At 47.3% G+C, this 21,846-nt stretch overlaps 8 protein-coding genes across 8 annotated transcripts; 2 read left to right on the top strand and 6 right to left on the bottom strand.

The window, feature by feature from the left end:
• BO85DRAFT_448296 (uncharacterized protein) lies at positions 1-3,229 on the bottom strand. Its single transcript, XM_025659904.1, has one exon. It carries the CDS (start codon positions 3,193-3,195, stop codon positions 220-222), a length of 2,976 nt encoding a protein of 991 aa, XP_025517324.1. The 5' UTR covers positions 3,196-3,229; the 3' UTR covers positions 1-219.
• Positions 3,230-6,543: 3,314 nt separating this feature from the next.
• On the top strand, positions 6,544-6,723 carry BO85DRAFT_368326 (uncharacterized protein; the record flags this gene model as incomplete). The annotated part of the gene is made up of 1 exon (XM_025655863.1): positions 6,544-6,723. One exon carries the CDS (start codon positions 6,544-6,546, stop codon positions 6,721-6,723), a length of 180 nt encoding a protein of 59 aa, XP_025517323.1.
• A 3,153-nt stretch (positions 6,724-9,876) lies between these two features.
• BO85DRAFT_356693 (uncharacterized protein) lies at positions 9,877-10,188 on the bottom strand (the record flags this gene model as incomplete). The annotated part of the gene is made up of 2 exons (XM_025655494.1): positions 9,877-9,999; positions 10,045-10,188. Coding segments are annotated over 2 exons (267 nt in total), but the record flags the coding sequence as incomplete, so codon positions are not given.
• Positions 10,189-11,695: 1,507 nt separating this feature from the next.
• BO85DRAFT_486990 (uncharacterized protein) lies at positions 11,696-12,216 on the bottom strand (the record flags this gene model as incomplete). Its single annotated transcript, XM_025663424.1, has 2 exons — positions 11,696-12,037; positions 12,091-12,216. The coding sequence occupies 2 exons, from the start codon at positions 12,214-12,216 to the stop codon at positions 11,696-11,698; spliced, it is 468 nt and encodes a 155-aa protein (XP_025517321.1).
• Positions 12,217-13,520: 1,304 nt separating this feature from the next.
• BO85DRAFT_395124 (uncharacterized protein) lies at positions 13,521-15,976 on the bottom strand (the record flags this gene model as incomplete). Its single annotated transcript, XM_025656949.1, has 5 exons — positions 13,521-14,141; positions 14,195-14,910; positions 14,959-15,658; positions 15,707-15,810; positions 15,902-15,976. The coding sequence occupies 5 exons, from the start codon at positions 15,974-15,976 to the stop codon at positions 13,895-13,897; spliced, it is 1,842 nt and encodes a 613-aa protein (XP_025517320.1). The 3' UTR covers positions 13,521-13,894.
• Positions 15,977-16,644: 668 nt separating this feature from the next.
• On the top strand, positions 16,645-17,703 carry BO85DRAFT_486988 (intradiol ring-cleavage dioxygenase; the record flags this gene model as incomplete). The annotated part of the gene is made up of 1 exon (XM_025663423.1): positions 16,645-17,703. The coding sequence occupies one exon, from the start codon at positions 16,645-16,647 to the stop codon at positions 17,701-17,703; it is 1,059 nt and encodes a 352-aa protein (XP_025517319.1).
• Positions 17,704-18,638: 935 nt separating this feature from the next.
• On the bottom strand, positions 18,639-19,296 carry BO85DRAFT_395121 (uncharacterized protein). The gene is made up of 2 exons (XM_025656948.1): positions 19,099-19,296; positions 18,639-19,031 (listed from the first exon to the last, which is right to left on the bottom strand). The coding sequence occupies exons 1-2, from the start codon at positions 19,217-19,219 to the stop codon at positions 18,838-18,840; spliced, it is 315 nt and encodes a 104-aa protein (XP_025517318.1). The 5' UTR covers positions 19,220-19,296; the 3' UTR covers positions 18,639-18,837.
• Positions 19,297-20,363: 1,067 nt separating this feature from the next.
• BO85DRAFT_448294 (DUF4419 domain-containing protein) lies at positions 20,364-21,669 on the bottom strand. Its single transcript, XM_025659903.1, has one exon. The coding sequence runs from the start codon at positions 21,592-21,594 to the stop codon at positions 20,488-20,490; it is 1,107 nt and encodes a 368-aa protein (XP_025517317.1). The 5' UTR covers positions 21,595-21,669; the 3' UTR covers positions 20,364-20,487.
• Positions 21,670-21,846: the final 177 nt, after the last annotated feature.

Genomic DNA, 21,846 nt, shown 5'->3' with positions numbered 1-21,846 from the left:
TCCAAACAACTAATGAAAGTATCATTGACTTGAGGCTGTACTACAACGCACTAGCGCCTGCTATACCAGGAAGCCTCAATAGACCATATGTCGCCAAAACATGTACAGAGATCAACGATTAAGAGCATCAGAGCCTAGTTTCAACATGGATACTTCTAGTCATTTTCCCATCCGACATCTCTGTCTGATTGAATCTTCTCGCGCACCGTTCCCTGCTCCTTAGCGGACCATTCCTGCCCATTTTGCAATCATCTGGATCAAACGATTTTGATTTAGCGGCTTAGAAAGATAATCATCCATCCCTGCCGCAATACACTTATCCCGATCACCAAACATAGCATGTGCAGTCAGCGCAATGATTGGAGTCCGCGAAAGAGCATGTTCCTCTTCGTACTCGCGGATTCGGACTGTCGACTCGAAACCGCCCATATTAGGCATTTGAATATCCATCAAAATCACATCATACTTTTGTTCGCGAACTTTGGCAAGAGCTTCCAGGCCATCATCAACCACTGTAATATGGTGCCGATGTTTCTCCAGGAATCTGACCGCAACCTTCTGATTCACTTCATTGTCCTCGGCTAGTAAAATTGTCAGAGGATTTGTTTGTCTCGTACTCAAACGTGTAGAGCAACCTTCAAGAACAGGAAGTAGGCCGTGACCAAAATCGATTGTGAGGCCTGACCTTATCACGCAAGAGGTGACTCCCAAATCCATCGCTGCCTTCATGCTTACTGGCATAGATGGGCCCACCAGAACTGCCGGGGCGAATCGAAACTCGTCTAACGTTCTTAAATTGACGAGAGATTCCATGTTCTGGACTATCAGAACATCGTACTGCGAGCTGTTCGTGAGGGCGACTTCGGTATCCCAAGCGCCCTCTCCTTGCGCCCCAGGGTACACGATAACAAAATTCAGGTTGAGCTCCTTCAGCATTTGAATTATTTGGTTCGAGTCTCCATGACCATTGACAGCAACAAGCAGAGCTTTATGATCTGCGTATTGTTCCAGCCGTTTTTTCATGTCCCCATAGGACGTGTCGGCGAGTTTGACTTTGAATACGAAATGAAAAGTACTGCCCGCACCCATGAGCGAAGATACCCAGATATCTCCACCCATGAGATTCGCTAGCTTTTTAGAGATTGATAGTCCAAGGCCCGTCCCACCGAACCTTCTAGTCATGGATCCGTCGGCTTGCTGAAACTTGTCAAAAATAAGGTCTAGTTTGGCATTGTCGATCCCGATCCCAGTATCAGACACAAGAAGCTCAAGCATATAGTCCGTAGACGAAAAGTTGTCTTTCGCTGCGTTTCTGACCGTGAGTTGGATTTCTCCTTGCTCCGTGAACTTGATGGCATTTCCAACAAGGTTCAAAATGATTTGGTGAAGTCGAAACGAGTCTCCAATAACGAAGTCTGGCACCCAACCATCCACACAATAAGAAAGTTCTAGAGCCTTCTCGTTGGCTTCGACAGTAAGAGTTTTCAACGCATTGAAAACTGTGGCTCCCAGGCTGAATGGAATAGACTCTATGACCACGTGGTTTGCCTCGATCTTGGAGATGTCGAGGATATCATCAATGATAGTCAGCAAGCTATTGCCAAGATTGTGAACGACGTTCAGCATTTCCCTGATGTAGGGAGTAAGCCCCTCAGAATCGAGTCCCAATTGAGTCATGCCTATAATACCATTCATTGGTGTCCGTATTTCATGGCTCATATTGGCAAGAAACTCTGATTTGCTGCGGTTTGCCAGCTCCGCGGCCTCTTTAGCTGCGGTGTTGCGTTGAATGCTATCACGGAGATTCGAAACCATCTTGTTGATCTTTTGCTTAAGCTCATCCATCTCTCCAGAAGCACTGACAGTGATCAGCTTGCTGAAATCTCCGTCAGTAGCGGCATTGGTTATTTCTCCGAAGGCACGGACTTGAGATGTTAGGTTGTCGGCCATGATATTCACATCTTGAGTGATCTCCTTCCACCGGCCACACATTCCAACTGCATTCGCTTGTCCTCCCATTTTACCCTCAACTCCAACATCACGGGCAACCCTTTTTAGCTCTTGCGCAAAGCGATCGAGTTGCTGGACCATATTGTTGATGGTATTTTTAAGCGTCAGGATTTCACCCTGTGCATGGACCTCGATTTTTTTACTCAGGTCACCACTAGCAATTGCCTGAGTGACATGAGAGATTGAGCGCACCTGAAGAGTCAGGTTATGGGCCATCGTATTAACGTTAGTTGTCAGGTCTTTCCATTTCCCTTCGATATTGACAACCACAGCTTGGCCTCCTAAAGTTCCATCCACTCCAACTTCCTGTGCTACCTTGCTGACTTCGAAAGCAAACTGATTCAATTTATCCACCATTCCATTGATTGTGTGTTTGAGATCCGCAATTTCACCTTTCACATCAGCTGTCACCTTCTTTGTCAAGTCCCCAACAGCCACAGCAGTTGTGACCTCTGCTATTTCACGAACCTGAGTTGTCAGATTCATGGCCATTTGGTTGACACCCTCAGTAAGGTCCTTCCAAACACCCTTAACATCATGTACTGTGGCTTGCCCCCCAAGAACTCCATCTGTCCCGACCTCCTTGGCGATCTTCGTGACTTCTTGAGCAAATTGCCGGAGTTGGTCCACCATTGAGTTAATAATCTCCTTCAACGCAAGAAGCTCTCCCCTGCAATCAGCCTGAACCTTTTGTGTAAGGTCTCCGTTTGCAACAGCACGGGTCACTGTTGCAATGTCGCGTACCTGAGTCGTTAGGTTATGGGCCATCGCATTGACATTGACCGTAAGCTCGTTCCACATGCCCTGAATGCCAGAAATCTGTGCTTGTCCTCCAAGTACCCCCTCAATTCCCACGTCACGGGCAACACGAGTCACCTCAGTAGCGAACATTCGAAGCTGGTCCACCATTGTATTGATTGTTTGCTGCAGCTGAAGAACTTCACCTCGAGCGGGTCTCTCAATCTTTTGGCTAAGCTCCCCATGAGCGACTCCTGCCATAACTGCTGCGATTTCCCGTACTTGATCTGTGATATTCAATGCCATGATATTCACGTTCTTGGTGAGCTCTTCCCATACACCATGAACACCAGCAATCTGCGCTTGTCCGCCGAGTATGCCTTCGGTTCCAACTTCTCGTGCAACTCTTGAAACTTCGCTCGCGAAAACGCGCAACTGGTTGATCATATCATTGATGGTAACTTTGAAAGTTTTAATGTCGGGGTCCATCTCTGCTGACCGAATATGAACTTTCGTGGAAAGATCCCCATTGGCGACTTGCGTGATGATCTCCCCAATCTCTTGTAACGCTTGCTGAAAGGCTTCGTTCATGCTTTGACTTTTTTGCAGCTCTTCATGAAGATGGTAGGTCACTGACTCCACATCACCTTCCGCAAGGGGGCGTCCTTGACGTCTATTTCTATGATTTAGCAAGAAAATTACTTCTCGAACATGTTCGGGGTCACGTACTGCGACAAGTCATTTGAGGTAGGATCTACTGCCGGGGGGAACATGCTTGATATTGGATGCTCATCTCCAGGCGTGATCGGGCCAGGATACTGATAGAACCGAAATTGCTTGATTTGGCAAACTCTCTGGACCAGCGCTAAGAGAGACTCTTCAAATATTGCCTTTTCCTTGCTAGGTTGGCCAGGGAGTCGCACATAGTCAGTATTCACAATATTCTAAGGGCATTAGAATCATCACTGGCACAAAGCGTTTCCTTTTGTTCATACCGATGATATGATCCCTTTAGTAGTCGCTTGCAATATACCAGCCGCAACCAGGAGGGTTTCTTCGATAGTAGCCATAAGTACTCATGCAGGACAGTTGCCGATGATTTTCAATCGCACGTTGAGTGTTTTCCTGAAGGCTTCAGAATCGGGTAGTCGGTCTGGTTCTGGAGAAGAGCTCTCTAGAGGCTAATTGTGAGTCAGGCTTCCTTTTAACATTTTGCAGACTCTGTATTGCAGACTCTATGACTGGAAGGACGAAAATTCCAACTTAGCGAATTATTCCTGCGAAGGAACGCCACATGTCGAGATCCGAAGAGCATTGTGCTGTTTTGCACTCTTGGCGAGGGGTAATGCTTGACGTCCGGATGACTGACGCCTTTCCCCGTGCCAATAACCTACCGCTGTTCTGAGGACGCAGGCATGAAGAGACCACTAACAATGTTGTGTACACACTCCGTTTGGGCTCGAACGGTCTGTATGACTAAACCTAAAGTTGCTTAAGGCGGGGAAAGGCAGCCATGCCAATACTAAGCCGCCCTTTGCGCCTTTTGTGATTCATTCTGTTCTCATCTTCGGCAGCCTTTGCCCTATGTAGTTTTCTAACCAGGATCGATGAACATCTTGCGGTGAGGCAACTTGAAATCTTGTTGCATATATTCTCCCGTCCGGCATGAAGTCCATATTTTCTCCTCATTTACGTGGTCCTTCAGTAATTAAGTCACATAGGAGGACTAGCGGGTTAAGCCGCAGAATGCAGCCTTGACGGCCTACTGATGTCGCGACAATTTCCTAGGAAATTGACACGACCGGAGCGGAATATCTTACCCCCAGAGAATGGGAGACCAGGGAATGAATAGCTTCAATCTGTATCTGATAACAATCGATGGTATGCTCAAGATAGTGAAGCTGCCGTGAATCTCCATTAGCCGAGGTGATCTGTTCAGCCAGTGAGGGACCACCTCTTTAGGGACAGACCAAAAACAAGGAATCAAAAAAGAACGCAAACTTTTCGCCAGGGTTTGATGCGCCGCATGGTTTGTGCGGGCAATCGTGGCTGATTAATGAACCAATAATGAGAGCTGGAAGTTCATCCCGGAGAATCGTATGATGAGTGGAAATCATAGGTTCTCCGACTGCCTTGGCGTGCTATATTTACGGAATCGTGTGAGAGTGTTGGCAGCGGCCAGTTGTCAATATTTTGCAAGCGCTCCTGTACGAGAGCGCCACAACGGAGGACTCGTTCCATCTGTTTTCCAAGGGACAAGGTCTACGTAAATAAATCCTACCCAAAAAGGGCATCGATGCTTATGATGAAATGGTGGAGCGGACAGGTTATTCGGTGAGCAGTGAGAAGGTTGACTCCAGATGAAGCCTTGGATGCGCCTATGCGATCTTCGGAGGGACAGTGGGAGCAAACCGAGATGCTCTGAGCAGGCTTGGGGGTTAGGTCCCGCCGAAGCCTTTTCCGCGGGTGTTCTTCGCCGCCAGCGGCAGCTTGGTGAAAATGGTGTGATGGCTGCACAGTGGTAACTTTGGAAACTCCTGTTATCGATCTGGCTGATCGACGGACTGGGAATACCACCTGTTGCAGACCGCGCCAGTTGGGGTTCTGTATTCAGGCGAGGGCGAAGTACACGGCGGGAAGGCGGATTTAACACCAGTTGATCTTCCTTGCGTCGTGATTGCCGGTTCAGGCTAGGGAAGACAGAGTTGTTATCTTCACAGTCGGTGCTGACGTCTCTGCTTGAGAAATTGCTGGGCGTGGCGGTCGGCGAATTAGACGCACTAACCGTCAAGGCCCTCGTCTGCTCTCCACGGCATGCTGCCTGGGACGACAAGTCCTTAGACAGGATTCCATGGGCTGATTAGTTCGAGTGCGACATTTGCTCGCAGGTGGTGCAGGGTTCGACAAGGCTGGCGAAGATAGCTGGGCGTTGTGTGGCTTTGGAGCACCGTCTTTTGTTGTCGTCTGCTCTTCGTCCTCGCATCCAGATAAGTATAATTGAGAACCATGTGCATCAAGTATTGAATTATCGACTGCGCTACCAGGTCGTCCTATGATATATTAGTAAAGCTGGGAGTAATAGGGGCATAAGCCACTTACTACATGAGTAACCCGGGTCTGCTTCTGTGGCTGTGGCGATTGGACCGAGGCAGAGAGAATCACCTGGTGCCTGTGACCCCGTGTCTGGCTGGACTCTCAAGACGCTTCTTTGGGTAACCAATTGATCTCGTTCCCCCTCGCGGTCATTGGTGGTTGCTGGTACAACCGGGAGGTCCGACGTCGATAAACTAGTTACTATGCGGAACATTAGTACACAGTCCCTAATATTATCACAGATGATGGTCACGCACCAAGAGTCGGAGAAGCGTCCTAGCATCGATCATCAAGGTGGTTTCTTGCATGGGACCCGCTTTGATGGTCCGTCTCCACGTCGGTCTCTCTCAAAACCAGGCTATTTGCTCGGGATGACACATTCTCAAGCTCAATATCGAATACATTGCGAAGGGCGGCGAATTGCAATTGGTTTTTTATCGTGGATGTTGGAACAGCAGTTACGGCGATAGGAGCTTGAATGGACGGAAAATGGAACTCGCACGATGTTGCACAAGCAAAGAGTAGACCCCTCGCAACTTCACGACAGAGGCATCTCTCGCGCGTCAACGTCCGAATGCAACCTTACCAAGCCCATCTGCCAATCTTTGAGATCGTCGCGCAGTGCAGTAGCGAGAACGTCGCTGGGAAAAAAGCATGCCACGTCGCCCTTCAAGAGGCATTCATGCTATTGGCGAAAATGGCATGTTAATTCGAGATGTTCAAGAGCAGATCTCCAAACAGATAAGGAATGCAAAGCCGGGTGAAAATGTTGTCTTGCAGCTAAAGATGGGAGAGGGAAAGTATTCAGTTATTGTCCCTGTGTTGGCGGCCGTGTTAGCAGACGGGTCATGTCCAGTGCGGGTGGTTGTGGCAAGACCCTAATCAAAGCAGATGTTCGAGATGCTCGTCTCGAAGCTGTGAGGACTTTTGGGGCGTCGCGTATATCTTTGACCTATCTCGCGTCCGCTTAAGATACGTGAAGCTGAAGCTGCAGAGATCGAACGTATGTGTTTGGAGTGTATGACGGAAGGTAGTGTTCTTTTGGTTCAACCCGAACAGAATCTATCACTAAAGCTCATGTGCCTCGAGTGCTTTGTCACTGGCAAAGAAGCCACGGGCCGGAGCCTTCTAATGACCCTCGAGTTCTTCCGCGTGTCATCGCGTGTCATCGCGTGATGTGATAGATGAGAGAGATGAGAACTTCAGCCCAAGATTTGAGCTAATCTACGCTATGGGATCCCAGCCACCGTTGGGGTTGAGTCCACAAAGGTGGAGCCTCACCCAGCAGTTGCTCGATCTTGTAAGGGTGTACGCTCCAGACGCTAGAAAGAAGTTTCCTGGGTCAATTGAAGTGAATGAGCAATGCCTTGGACGCTTCCCCCGAACAAGATTACTTGATAAAAAGGCCGCCCTGGAGTTGTTTAGAAAGGTAGTGGAGCATGTCTGTGGCCATGGTATTGAATCAGTGCCTATTTCAAGACAACCGGAGAGTACACGGCGAGCAGATTATTCATACATTCTTCATTCAGATCTGTCGGATGATGAGGTGACTGTGATGGAGGACTGTAGCGCAACAGGTTTTTGGAACCCTAGCACTAAGGAGCCTCTTCTTCTATTGAGAGATCTGCTTGCTGGCGGCGTCCTTGAATTTTGCTTGACAAAACGATGGAGAGTCAACTATGGCTCTGACCATAACAGAACACCAGCGACAAAGCTCTCCGCTCCTTATCGAGCCAATACAACTCTGCACCACTGATATTGTAACGCTGCCACATGTATGCTAAATTATTCTTTTCTGGCCGCCTTGAGTTTTTTCTAGATTTTCCTCGTTGTCGTCACAAAGCCACTTCCTTTAAGCTAATGTACAATTTCGGCGAGGTTCATCAATAGAGTGGGCATTAAAGAAGTGGTGTCGCAGTTTCACGTGGCCACTATACCATCGATAATAACAGCATGGATGGGGACACTTAATGAGCTTTGACGAATCCATCTTCGACAAGTGATTCTTGATATGGGTCAGTAATGTAGCCTTTGTCCGCCATTGTTGGAACCGTTCGTCTGGTCGCTTGGTATCGTTACCTAAGTAAAAAGGGCAGAATCCAGGAGCAATCAAGGTAAACCGGAAGGTGAGATGTCCGCATCGTGGTTGTAGACCGTCAAGGTGGGATTCACAGTGCGCCTTCCAGTCGGTATCCGTGTGGAACCACTTAGCACATAAGTAACACACCATTCGAGGGAAGTGTGATGGACCCGTCGATGTGCTCTCTTGCCGTTTGTATACCTCTGTTAATAAGGGGCAGCATTCAATGATTTCCTCCTACACTGTAGTATATGTTTTGAGCGATATTCTTTATTGATACTGTAAAAATTAGCCCCAGTAAGCCGCCTGAGCGATATATAACGCAGCTGATCATTCTTTGAGACATAGTCGGCATTTCCCGTCAACTGAACATTCCCCAGGATAATATGCCACTCTCTCATCTGATGTGATAAGATCCAGCATATCGTGCAGACATCTCCATCCAATTCGGCTGTGGATCGGTGCTTCTTGGAGAAGGTTCATCTTTAACCGCTCTCTCGCTGGCATGTAATTGCGATAGGTGTGAAAAAGATCAGTTGAATCTCGTTCTTTGAACTCATTCCCAGCGATATATTCATCGTAGGAATTCTTCCACCAATTCTCAATAAACTCCCGTTTCTTAGCTCGACGGATCTTGGCGGTTGTACAACTTGGCTCGCTCAGCAACCATACCAATCTTGCTGTTTAAAACATCAATCTGCTGATATATAGCAATCATATAGGGGTTTCTTTCGACTTCAGCAACACTCGCAGCGTCGAGCTTCTGGGCACATTAGGGTCCCGATGATGAACCATGCTCTCTTCCATTGCACGAGACTCATGGTCAGCTTCTTCTTTCTCAGAAGCACGCGCCAATATCAAGCTGTTACAATCTTGACTGATACTTCAAGAATGTGTCGGGATTTTGATGCTCTAGAGCTTGTGTACGCGCCGCTTTTGACGCTTTCGCTGTTGGTCTTTTAGCATTGGCCCAGAAACCTATTTGAGACTATAAGACAACTTACGATCAATCGCATTTGCAGTACCTGCTCGAACTCCATGGACTCGCAAGGTATCTCGAAAGTAGGCCCTTTTCGCTAGAGAGATATAGTGATTCCGGAGGGACGAAAACGTCAACGCACGAGATGGATGAGGGCCAGAAGCTCCCACCATGCGGAATACTGGCAACCTTCGAGCGCGTTCAGTCTATTCGAGGGTCCATGACTCACGCCCCTTAGGCGGAGTTTTCTCGAGCAATTCCTCAAGAGTCTGGATTCCCCTGAAGGCATTATCGGCAATACCACACACCATAAGCCAGAATATGAAATTTCTTCCTAATATTCTTTGCTCGCCAATCCAATTTTTCGGGCTGGATATAGTTAGTTACTGGTGCATTGTCAGTTAATATATAGATAAACCTACATTAATCCCTCATCTTTGTAGCGATTGCCTTTGAGAAACTCCGGGTCCATTGTGACCCAATACTTGATCTTCTGCTGAGAGGTGTCCTATTTTAAATTTAATGAGAGATGCTTCTAAGGATTAGTATATGATTAATCTTAAGACTCTCATTGATTATAAACCTCATAATAAAGAGCTTTATTTAAGTTTCTGTAAGAACCAGACTTAATATCAGCACCTGCTCTAGCTCCCGACGATGCGAATAGTGCTAGGATGCGGCTTGGAATCTAGAATGTTCATGCACGTAGTCATGCCAGTTGTTTTTATATAAATGTCTGGGGGGTGTATAGGTCCAGTTTTGTTATTGGATATTTCTCTCGGTGTTTGGTAGGAAGCCCATACTTAGGAGTGAGTACATTTTTGATATGCTGATTTGTCAGCAAATTGTGAAACAGGATTTGGGACTCGGCTGTACATTATAGGTATCTTCCTTCCGGGAGACGGGGATTTTTTTTCGATGTTATTCTCTCCCACTTACTCATGAAGCAAGAAAGGGTATGCACGATAGTATCTTGGCTGGGTAGATTACTCTCACGGAGAATAGTGTAGCGCTCAGGAAAGAGTTTGAGCATCTGTATAGGTAGGGAAGGGTTGTCGGGCTTGAAATAATGGTCTTCTGGCAGGCCTTTGGACAGTATCTATATAGTAGTTGTTAGTAATTGCTTTCTTGGAGAGGAGAACACAGACAGTATCCAGTAATTAACTGCACGTGCATATTTATTGTCTGTAACGGGGGCCCTCTTTTTGCGACTGGTAACATTATCCTGTGTTATTTGGTCTTGTTGATATGACTCTGTGAACCCTTGAGATTCTGTAAGTTTTTGGAGTTAATTAAGCTTCCTGTGTCTTTCCATGAATATTTGGTGTAAATAACACGTACCCGAATTTCTGATAGACGTGACGCTTAGACAGACTTTGTATTGACTTAATAGATTTTTTATATTTATTCAGCTCTATCTGTATTAAGGACTATCCTATTTAACTGTTATATTTTCTGATAATTATAGATGAGTTTCATAGAATTATTAAGTCTGACTGGATTTTAGGTACCCGCCTATACCCATTTGTACGACAACGCGGTCTGACACACTAGTAATTTAATATATTTAAAATCTATATTAAGGAAAAAGAAAAGAAAAACCAAAGGCGCGAGATAAGAACCAGCTTACTATTCTCTAAAACTAAATATCTTTTTTTTAAGCTATCCGGATTTATTAAGTTAGAACAGTAAAAACTGCCAGCCATTTATCATGACCTTATCCAGTTCTACTTCAGCAAGACTTATATTCTTTCTATTAAGCTCTCTGATACTAATTAAGATATTTTCAGATTCTATTCCTTTATCCAATTTTCCCTCCTTAATATCTTATAGCTCTATCATTCAAGCCTATCAATATCTTTAAAATCTTAGATATAGACTAACTTAGACCAAAGCTCTTAATCCAAGATAGAACCAGATTTTCTCTCTGAGTAATCTTCCGACTCGCCTTAAGTATATCAGTCCTAACCAGAAAAGAGAATTAGATTCCATACGACGCGGATCATAAAAGTGACTTTTTCTTATAATAGTTACAAACTAAGTACAGGAGACAGTTAAACAGAAATAGTAGATCTGAGATCAGGTTATTAATCAAGATATACTTCACTAATATTTAGAATTACTTTAATCAGGTGGCGGAAATATATAAAGATTACTTAATAGTTATCTATAAATCCTGTCTGACTTTACTAGATTATTATTACGGACCCCTGCTAGTCAGCCTACTAGTTAGGCAGATTCACCAGGCAGAAAGCACCGATGAGGGCAGCGCTCAGACAAAGCCAAGTTATTATTTAGGAGAAAGAATATATAAAGATACTTCCTCATATACTTAGCTAGTTCTGATCTTTGTGCTCAATAATACTATCTTTAAATAACTATATATTTAGAAACTTAGCTACAGAATATTTGTCTGTACTTACTTACAAATACCAGTAAAGCTAAGCTAACAGGGACAGGGAAGCGATCCTAGGGTTTGACAAGATTAAACTTATAACTATAAGCAAAATAGTTAAAGGGTAAGATAATTATAATCCGTTTCTATAATTTATACCTGTAATAATACTAATCTCTTCCAGTAAGCTTTTATTATTATATATATCAAATCCATTCAAAAAATATTTAATATCTTCTTTTATATTCTTGTTAGAAGTGAATCTATAGAACAGGAAAATATATTATTTAACTTAGTAAAATTTCTGGAGAAAAAAACATTTGAGAATAGGCAATGGTGGCACTCACCGGATGCATTTTCTCGCAATGGACTCAGTGAGCTCATCCAATGAAGCGCGCGGTTATTGTTCTTCAAACATCCCCCAGCTTAACTTCTCCTCTGATTTCCGGAGCACAATAGGGATGATATCCAGCTCGGACCAAAGGCGTGCACACAGATCCGGACATCGTTCCGCCAGGTCGGTCGGCATTGCCAAACCGATGAACTTCTCGCCGTGCGCTTCCTGGTATTCCCTCATCTTCTCCACAATAAACTGAGCGATTTCGGCCTGATAACGGCCTTGACTGCTCGTGGAGAAGGTAAATTGAGCGTAGTCGAGCAAATACGTAGAATCACGGACGGCCACGGCGATAGTCGCTCCAGTAAGGAGGTGGAACCGAGCCGCAACCCCTGCGTAGATAACCTGCAGCAGGCATTAGTGGATGTTGAATCCATAGCTACATCGTCCTTCCATACATTTAAAGGAGGCCCAGTCCAGTCATTCTCTGCCACCTCCGTCTTTACCTGGCGCAATTCATACAGGGACGTGCGCCTTTCGGTCCCCGTATCTCTGGTAGTAGGTGGGACAGACATGGTAGACATGTTTGGACCGCTTACAGTGTGATCTCTGAGGGCATGAAACTGCCGGGGAAGTTGTTGAGGGTAGCAGTCGGCGATGAGAGATGTGGTGATTTAGTAAAGCAGACATTGATGATCCGCACAATAATACTATCATTATTAAGGTCATTCACGGTCAAGAAACCTGGGGAGAGGCCAATGAAATTGTTCTGAGTACACGAGAAGGACTGACTAAAAGAAAGGATATAGTTTCTGCGGTCGCGGGAGGCAAAACACTATGGCTCGGTCTAGATGATGCAGCCTACGCCTATAGGGTCACGATGAAAAAGCCTCCCATCAGCCAACAAAGTGTAATGTGATGCCATGACTTCATTGTTCCGTCCACGAGTCGGCGGGAACACGAATGCCTACCGGAAGAGGGTGTTCTTACCTGATCCATATGGTATGAGTCTCCGCACCTGCAAACATGTCTGAGAAAGGGACAGGTAAGCCAGCATCTACAGCTAACAGTCAAGGAACGTAGTGGAATATATGCGAGAGAGAGATGGCAGAAGAAGAATGTGATTGTCACAGGTTGTCTTGTGGCTCTATCTGCGATACCATATATAGTCTCAGCACGTACCGCGGCAATTTGAGTTTATGTGCAAGTCATCCCGCCTATAGCCGATGTCCGATTTCTATTAGTCGTTCGGGGACAGGCAACAAGACCGAGGAGGACAGTGTGACTAAACATACCAAGTAAACAGCAGGTGAATATCACGTCTAGCAGAGTCACCAGATATTTATTTCCAGCAACTGATACAAGCAGCATACAAGTAATATGTAGTATTATCTTTGGGTGAGGTTCTGGGGCACTTCAGATATCGATACATACGATGCTTCGTCGGGCTGGTGAACAAGACAGCGACTTTTGTTTCCCATTCGCGCTCATCTACACCGGGAGCGGTCGGGGTTGGGAGACATGATGAGCTTGGTTGTGTTGTAGATGCCAATCATATCCTAGAACAAACAAGGAACGGTGAAGAAGGGCGAAGGAAACACTACGGAGAGGACATGGGAAAAGGACAGAAGAGTTAGTAACGAAACAAATATGGCCTAAGGTGGCGGCTCCCTATGACTTTTACGAGAGAACAATCCCTCTATGTGATCGGGCCAGCTTATGTACATATTAGATCAATTTCGGTGGCACCCAGCTGCAGCTTCTCGCTTATATTAGTATCCAGGTACAGGCTCCTGCTAAAGAGCTACACCAATTGATCTCAAGCAAGGGAAGTACAGTAAGTGCAGGTCATACTGTGGGTCTCGAGAAGCCACAATATTGGTGTAGTATATTTGAGAAGCAACAAGAGGGAGACATATCACCATCCCCTAGAATTGCATAGTATCTTCCGTAGACAAATAGCTACTATCCGTAGCCTGTCGAGAGCGATAGTCATGCTGAAAAGTGTAAAGCTTCGGCGGCTATCTCCAGACTTATTATATCGCGAACAGATATGGATGTGAGGCAAGAAGCTATTTCGATAATGGAAACATTGCTTCAGTCACTGGAGGATGCATTGTCAGCCAAGGTGATGAGTTGATGATGACAATCACCTTGTAGCGAGGAATGAACCCGAATTCTCCGCAACGCCATGCATGGTCAAGTTATAGGCTCTGTTGCGCAAGTCCAAATGGGACCCTGATTACTGCCAATGACCAAGAATCACTCAGTAGCCTTCGCGGAGGCCTTCTTGGCAAGGAAGATCAGTCTTTTGATCAGGCAGACCGTGAGATAGATAGAAGGAAACTGTCCCCGCGCGCTTGCTGACTCCTCGTGATCTAGTTCAGCGAACATATCCGCTAAGCTCTGTAGGAGTTGAATATCGTTCTCAGATGACGGCGCAGTAGGGTAAGTGATAATACATTTGAAGAGGGAGAAGACGCCGGTCAGTAAGAACTGGGCATAGATCCTGATTAAATAATATTAGTGACCTTCAACGAACAGGAAAGGATGGAGAGATACCAGAAAGTATGCCAGTTCCAGAAACCCCGAACGTGGCGAATGTATATTAGAATGGACCGGGATGCCTGATGAAACAGCTCCGCACTAGATGGGAGAATGGACCAGCCAGAAATGCTGCTGTTTCCCTGCAGAGAATGACTGGCGTCGTGGATCTTGCCTAGTAAAGAGTAAAATTCGAGGTGCAGACACACACCACGCATACTCAGGTCGTGGAACGTGTAATCAGGAGCGGAAGGAGTGGCAAACAGGTCCGGCCAGCACCTCGCGGGAAATGTTGACTTCAGATCATTGAGCTCCTGATCTAATTCACGGATATATTGGAGGCGACGGGCCTCGGATTGACTTCGAGCGTGGGGAGAATAAAGAAGGTGATACACCTTGGATTTGAGCAGAGAAAGTCGGACGTCAGAGGGAAAGAGTAATTCGTTGGTAGGAAGAGGTCTTGAGAAAAACTGATTGTCGCATGAGGACAAAACATAATTGTCCGGTATCTGGAGATCGCAATCCTCGTCCCTGAAGTGCAGTAATTGACTGTACCGGATGACCAAGTTTTTATCGGCCCCATAACAAAACCAGAACAGGGCGCGGAGATGTCTGCCTTCGGGCTTGTCCAACACGGAGCACCGATGCGCGCCGAGTGTGAGGATCATTCGAGTAGCCAGGGACAGTAGGAGCTGGCCGGGTTCAATTTGCCCATTGGGCATGAGATAGGTCATCTGTGAGAGTCAGCCACAAACCCTCCGTTCATTGTGCCAATCCCATACCATCAACACAATCGCTTCAATGCCTCTAACACTGGGCTTTTCCAACAGCAGCCTAGGTACGAGGCCCAGCGCCGCCTGGATGTAGGCATCTGGTTCGGCATCGACAAAACCCGGGCTGAGCCGATGCATCACACTCATCAGCGCAGTAAATGCGATAAGACAGGCCAAGCTAGCCGCAGATACAGTTTCATCTTGGTCGTTCAGTACACCCTCCTCAATCAACCGACTCAGGGCATCGGTGTCGACAAGGGGGAAGATGGAATACAATCCGCTCCGGGAGAAGTGATGGATGGAGTGCTGTACCAAAGATGTGGGCGGCCACTTTGGCGACAGGGGCCGATTCAAGCGCGTTCCGCTCTGAAGGCCCCGAAATTTGAGTGATTGTGCCGCCTGGGCTAGGAAATGGTCGAGATCAAGTTGGGCCCCCGTTTTCTGGTAGACCGTGGAGAAAAAGGACGCTCTTTGGGTGGAGCCAGCTTCTCCTACTCCGCAATGGGCGATCTCTGCTTGGAATGTCGCGAGCGAAGTGGCTATGCTGTATGTGTCTGAAACATGATGTAGAGCGAACAAGGGAAGCCATAGTTTTTCCGAACGTTCATGAGAAGTACTTCGTTCTCCTTGATCAGACGTGGGTGAGGTGTTCTGGACAGCCAGCTGGGCTTCCAGGTCCCGTATCCGTGCTTTGGCATCAAGGAGTTGACTATGACTTCCGTTAGCGCACCAGTATGGCAATGACATCGGTACTTACTCTCGGAGGCTTTTCCGCAGCAGGCTAGGGTGTTCGGTAAATGTGCACTGCACACCTACGGAAGTACATGCCTCACAGGTTGGTTGTGCGTTGTCACAGCGAATCTAGTGTGGTCATGTAGGATAAGCACTCAAATGTCATAGAACTCCACTTGCAGGAAGTAAATGAATCATTGATTTGGATGCAATCACGTACCTTCTTCCGGCGGCACAGATCACAAGCATTGCGAGCTCGTCCACCAGGGCGCTCGACTGAAGATTGGCCGCTCATGTTAGTGGGAGATGCCTAGCGGGCCGGAACGAGAACAGACACACGGTCTAATGCTCCTGGATTCTGGCGGTTCCTGTAAGGACGTTGCAATTTCTCAGCCAGGATTAGTCAGCGGCAACGCTAGGGCCGGTGTTTGCCAGGGTTAAACATGAAGGTTGACGCGGGCAAGAAGATGCAGAGGGCAAGATGAAGTGTCGATCCTGGGGAAAAAGGTGCCGAGACGCGGAAGCTGCCAAGAGCCGGTTGATCCCAACTCCACTCCGCTCCATTTGCTACTTCGAGGAGAGCAGATATCCTCCATCAATCATCTTCCTCCATTTCATAAGCCACGCACGTCTTTTTGATACTGACGGATGTCGACCTTCCTTCTCCTTCCCCACCGACTCTGATTCACTTCAGTTGAGTTCTATGACAAGAGATCAGCCAAGATCCTATACAACGACGATGACGCGTTTGCAGGCCTCGGGACGGTTCAGAATGCCTTAGTGACAATATCAAGCAGAGAGCTTTGCGTGGATATCGGTCTACTTTCGGATCACGGACATCCCGAACCCGACAGATTGAGGATATATAAAGCATGGCTTTTGCTCGTCTTCAAATCTTTCAAAACACAACCCAACTCATACTCACTCGTTCTCTTCGAACCATCTCTTCTCGATTATCTCAAAATGCAGCTTCTTCAGCTCAAGCAGGCAATTGCGCTGTCGCTGGCCGGTTTTGCTATGGCGCACCCGGGAGCCCATGAACCCAGCTCTTTCACCGATGTCTCCAAACGTGCCTTCCTGCACAACGCCCACCGGAGTCTGAGCCAGTGTGCCGGACAGCTCAAGAGAAATGGCGTCCTTGAACGAGCTGCTTCTCGCCGCGCCGCCGTGTTTGAGCAGTACAAGAAGCGCTCCTTGGGTCTCCGCGATACGGAGCAGGTGGTCAACACCTCGCACCACTCCTCCCTCGATGTGACGCTCAACACTCCCGAGTCGGAGCTTTTCTCAAAGGACCCCGTGTGTATCCTAGCTCCTGAGGGTGAGGTTGGCCCCTTCTGGGTGAAGGGCGAGCTGATCCGACACGATCTCTCCGACGGAGAACCGGGTGTGCCTCTCTACATTGACGGCCAGTTCATCGACATCAACACCTGCGAACCCATCCAGAACCTCTACTGGGACGTCTGGAACTGCAACTCCACTGGAATTTACTCCGGAGTTCAAAGCAGCATGAACGGCAACGTCAATGACACTTCCAACCTCGACAAGACATTCCTCCGTGGCATTCAAAAGACTGATGCTGATGGCGTCGCGGGATTCAAGACCGTCTTCCCTGGACATTACTCGGGTCGCGCAACTCACGTCCATGTCATCGCCCACCTGGGTGCGGAGGTCCTCGCCAACAACACGCTGACGGGAGGCCATATCCCTCACATCGGCCAGCTGTTCTTCGACCAGGATTTGATCTCACAGGTTGAAGCCACCTATCCCTACAACACCAACACCGTTGCCATTACCGAGAATGCCGACGATCATGTGGTCATCGTTGAGACAGAGGATAGCAACTCCGACCCCTTCTTCGAGTATGCTTTGCTGGGAGACTCGATCGAGGATGGTGTTTTTGGGTGGATTACCCTTGGAATCAATGTTACTGCCAGCCATGGCAGCAGTGCTACATATGCTGCTAGCCTTACCTCTTCTGGCGGGGTTGTCAACGAAGATGCTTCGAGTGGCGTTGACATGTAAGGCCCATGGGGGTCTTGAGCGGTTGAGCCGGAGCTTTTCCTGTGGCTTTTCAGTCACTCACCTTGGCGATAACATCGACTTGTTGAAGTCGGAACCCTGTCATTTAGTTAGTAACCTTCTGTATCATCTTTTACTTTACCTTAGATATTGAATTGAAAGGTTCAATTCAGTATCAGGACTAACTGTAGGACATTAAAAGTGCCATTGATTATGACTGTTTCAACAATTATTGAGGCACCCCCCTCGCTACAACATAGTATGCATTTTATAGAAAGGTATCTAGCGACTGCCAGGCTGTCAGTCGGATGAAACAAGCTCTAAATCATCTGCGATTCTCGACCACACTCTCAAGTAGATTTGATAAGATGACTCACCCGTGGCTAACCCAGTCAGGTATCTAAGAAGATATTACGGGACTTATAGCCATTGGGCAGACATGAAGTTTCCTGGTAAACTTAGCGTACCTGCCGGGTTCAAGTCCAAAGCATTCGTTGTTGGCTTTATGGTGCTGACAATCCGGAACAACCTGATTACGGATCCACGGCTGATGGAGGGTATGTCCTACTGCCCAAAACCAAAGAGGGTACGGTCGCACTTGCAAATTGTCTGGTGGAAGACTAGAATGACTGTGCACAATGCAAATGAACTCACATCTGCATAGGAGGTTGACAGGGAAAATGGAGTAGCTGATCTGCTCTGTATGATGGTCTATTGGAGCAGGTCGGGGTATAAAGCAAGGTATTATCAAAGTCACCCACATAAGCATGGTATCATACCAATACGCCTTGATTATGGGATCTTAAGCACATATACAGGTAGCGGGCATTACTCCCACGGCGCCACTACGCGTATAATCATCCCCGAGCCGTGTCATGCTGGGGCATTCTTGGCTATTATGTGATACACTGCTACCAAGGAGCCTATGACTCGATAATGAAAAATAAAGGATTCATAATTCACTCGTTCTAACTTCTAGAGCTATTCAGATTCATTCGACTAGAGGAGTGACAGGACTTATCATCGACATTCCTGGTCTCTTGTCCACGATCAATATCTGGATACATGATGGACAAATAACTGCCTAATTCGCAATCTACTCATGGCCACATGCTTCACCCTCATCTGTTGCACCATCTACACCGGGTTATCACAGACGTCACTCTTTCCAGCGCCACTGTTGATACAGATGACATGGCATGTCTCAACAACACTAAGTGATTTGTCGGCATTGCAATGGAACAGGTATTTACCCCAGAGGCCTGGGTAGCGAGCGGCTTCAGGGGAACCCCATCGGACTATCGCATCATGCATCGCATCCTGGTTGCCGCCTATATATGTCAGTACACCTCATCCACAACTTCAATGTAGTAAGCTGAATAGTGGCCCACAACTCACCAACATTGTCAAGCACGACTTGACAGTAATTCATGCCTGGCGTACAGTTCCCAGTTACAGCCGCACTGACAGAGGCTGATAGGCTGAACATCAAAGTCCCAATTGTCGCAGTGAACTTCATCTTGAAATCGTAAATCGAAGTAGAGGGCACAGGGGATATAGCGTCTGCGTGCTGATGTAGCCTGGAGTGAGGATACAATTGGATCTCACTCATTAAAATGAGAATGGTCTGCATATATATCCAAGGATTTTAGTTGAGTTATTGCTTTTGTTAAGACTGGCAAAGCTTGCTCTTTGGTGTTGGAGTACATGTATCACATTCCTATCTTTCAGTAGTCCTCGGTCAATCTCGCCTCCGTACAGCCGATCAAAAAGTCCGGATACTCTTGTGTCCAAACCCGAGGTGGTACAGATTTCTAACTAGTAGTCCACGGTCTATATCCTCTAGTAGGTATCGGCCCGAATCCCCGCTATGATTGGCCAAAAGAGCCACAGTCGGGCTGGAATGAGGTAATGTCTCGTTCATCTGAGCTGGCCATAGCAGGATTGATCGGCAACAGCTGAAAAGTAAGTCTTTATTATGCTGTGGCCTTTATACAGCTGCCGATCTAGTCAACACAGCTCAGCCGCACGCCCCACCAGCCTTGCAGGGAGTCACCCACCTGAGCAGCTCAGACCAATTTTCAGACCTGTAAGATATTCCAACATATGCACCACAGTTCGCCTCCTTATAGCGGCTGAATAGTATTTTAACTGAGTGAATACATAATTATACTAATGAAATTGCTTTCCTTTCGGAAATTAGTCAATTGTCTTTTAATCAGTCCTTTTCCCACCTAGTAAAGGCCACCTATCCTGCTGTGAATAGAAATACTTTATAGTCATGGCCTACAACATAAAGCGTTGATATGCTCTTGATGCAAGTCAAGACCTGATCCTGACCATATAAGACACCTCTGATGCCTTCTACCTCCTTCTTCCGTGCTCGGGGCCTATGGTAATAACCAGGAAAATAGCTTCGGGAAGAAAGTACTCTGAGAACTGGAAAGCCTGATTACGCGCATGGTGGGAGTTGAGAATGATAAATGACATGCGCCAAAAGACAAAAGTGAAGCCCTTTGAAGATATCCTGGGGCGGGTCTATCACACCGACTGAACCCCAGGAGATCTTCCCTTTTTTCCTGGATATTGCATGGACACCTTACCGTGTTCAGGCCATCGCAGAGATTCAATATTAAATAAATGGAATACTACATGGCCTATAATCAAAGTTAGCCAACTGCGGCTGCTGATTGAAGCTATTAGATTAGGTCATGTATCCTCTAATCAATCACTATCTTGGGTTTTGATCTATCCTAAGCAATCGTCAAGTCCACGCCTTGGTGAATTTCACTCCGGATTCTCTGCGGCAGGTTCCTTCTCATATATCCACCATCCCGAAGCCGGCTGAATCATGTCCTGCTGGCCACCTGCATCTCCCACACAGCTGGCATGGATCCCTATGACTCCGGCCACGAGCTCCGTTTCATACTCGGTGCCATTATCATTCACCTTCATCGGGACCGAGGCGAATGCGCCCGGGATGTCTGTGATGTCGACACGATGATACTGGACACCATCCAGTTCACATCCCGATATGCCCTTATCCTCCATGGGCCGACCTTTCTCATCCCAGTAGCAGAACGCGGTGACCCACCCGGACAGATAGGACGGGCCACTCCCGAATGAAATTCGATCTGCACATAAGCCCCAAAATTCACGAATGGACTCTGAAGTAGGATCATCAAAGGAGATAATGAATCTCGTCAGGATAGGCCGGAGAAGACGAGCAAACTGAGCCGGCTCGGTGCCCAAGTCCGGAAGCTTTTCCAGTTTGCTCAGCAGCTGGACCCAGTCTTCCCGCTCGCCCAGCAACGTCACAGTGGGATTGCCACACATCAGATAGGCTTTGTAGGAGAAGTATTGCTGCATGGCACCCATTATCAGCACCGCCGCTATGACCTGGTCACTGGCGGTGGTGGTGCTGAATGCCGGCATGAGCCATGTCCGGAGGTCGGGATCCACGACCTTTTTCTGGATGGCCTCGGTCATTCGGACGACCAGTGCTCCAAAGTCGACCGAGCTAATCGTCCCCACTGTGGTGACGGAGACTTCTTCCTTTCCCTTATGGGCCACGAAATGCGACCGCAACTCTTCGGCATGCTCGTTGATGTAGAAGCTCAGTTGGGAGAGGATGGCGAACCATACATCCTCCGGTCGCAAAGTCAGATGGTGATGGTAGCTATATGCCTGAAACACGGCATGGACCAGGCCATTCGAAGACGGGCTGATGTGATTCTCCGCGAGGTGTTGTGAGGTGAAAGAGCTCTGGAGCAGCTGCTTGCAACGACGGGCGTTTTCTGGACAGGACTCCTGCAAGAGGTCTTCCGCCGTGAGTGCCTTGGCTGTACCCCATACCTCTGGTCTGGTGTTGGATGTCGTCAAAGTAACCGGCATCTTGGCTTGTGGTGACTAGTATTCTGTTTGCGAAGTACTCGTGGATAATGTGGACATGGAAGAAAAACTGACGGGACGATGGGTTTGGATGGTTTCAAAGTCTGCCTGATCAACAAGTTAGTGGGGCTATTCTTGGTGGTTTCACATGAATCTCCAAATACAGTATCGATCGGCGTCATCATTCGCGGGACGACTGCAGAACTATCTACTTTGTATGAGGACAAGTGCTGTCACCATCACTATCTTCTTAAG

The sequence above is a fragment of the Aspergillus piperis genome, assembly GCF_003184755.1.
Source record: "Aspergillus piperis CBS 112811 unplaced genomic scaffold BO85scaffold_6, whole genome shotgun sequence".
Taxonomy (NCBI): domain Eukaryota; kingdom Fungi; phylum Ascomycota; class Eurotiomycetes; order Eurotiales; family Aspergillaceae; genus Aspergillus; species Aspergillus piperis.
Note: the sequence above shows the minus strand (reverse complement) of the source record. Positions and strands in the feature narration are given on the sequence as shown.

What these genes read in the sequence shown, in the direction of transcription:
- BO85DRAFT_448296 (XM_025659904.1), bottom strand. Translation starts at nt 3,195, where the DNA reads ATGATCAACCAGTTGCGCGTTTTCGCGAGCGAAGTTTCAAGAGTTGCA.
- BO85DRAFT_395121 (XM_025656948.1), bottom strand. Translation starts at nt 19,219, where the DNA reads ATGAAGTTCACTGCGACAATTGGGACTTTGATGTTCAGCCTATCAGCC. An exon ending in AGTCGTGCTTGACAATGTTG is followed by an intron (nt 19,032 to 19,098) that starts GTGAGTTGTGGG and finishes TGACATATATAG; the next exon opens with GCGGCAACCAGGATGCGATG.
- BO85DRAFT_448294 (XM_025659903.1), bottom strand. Translation starts at nt 21,594, where the DNA reads ATGCCGGTTACTTTGACGACATCCAACACCAGACCAGAGGTATGGGGT.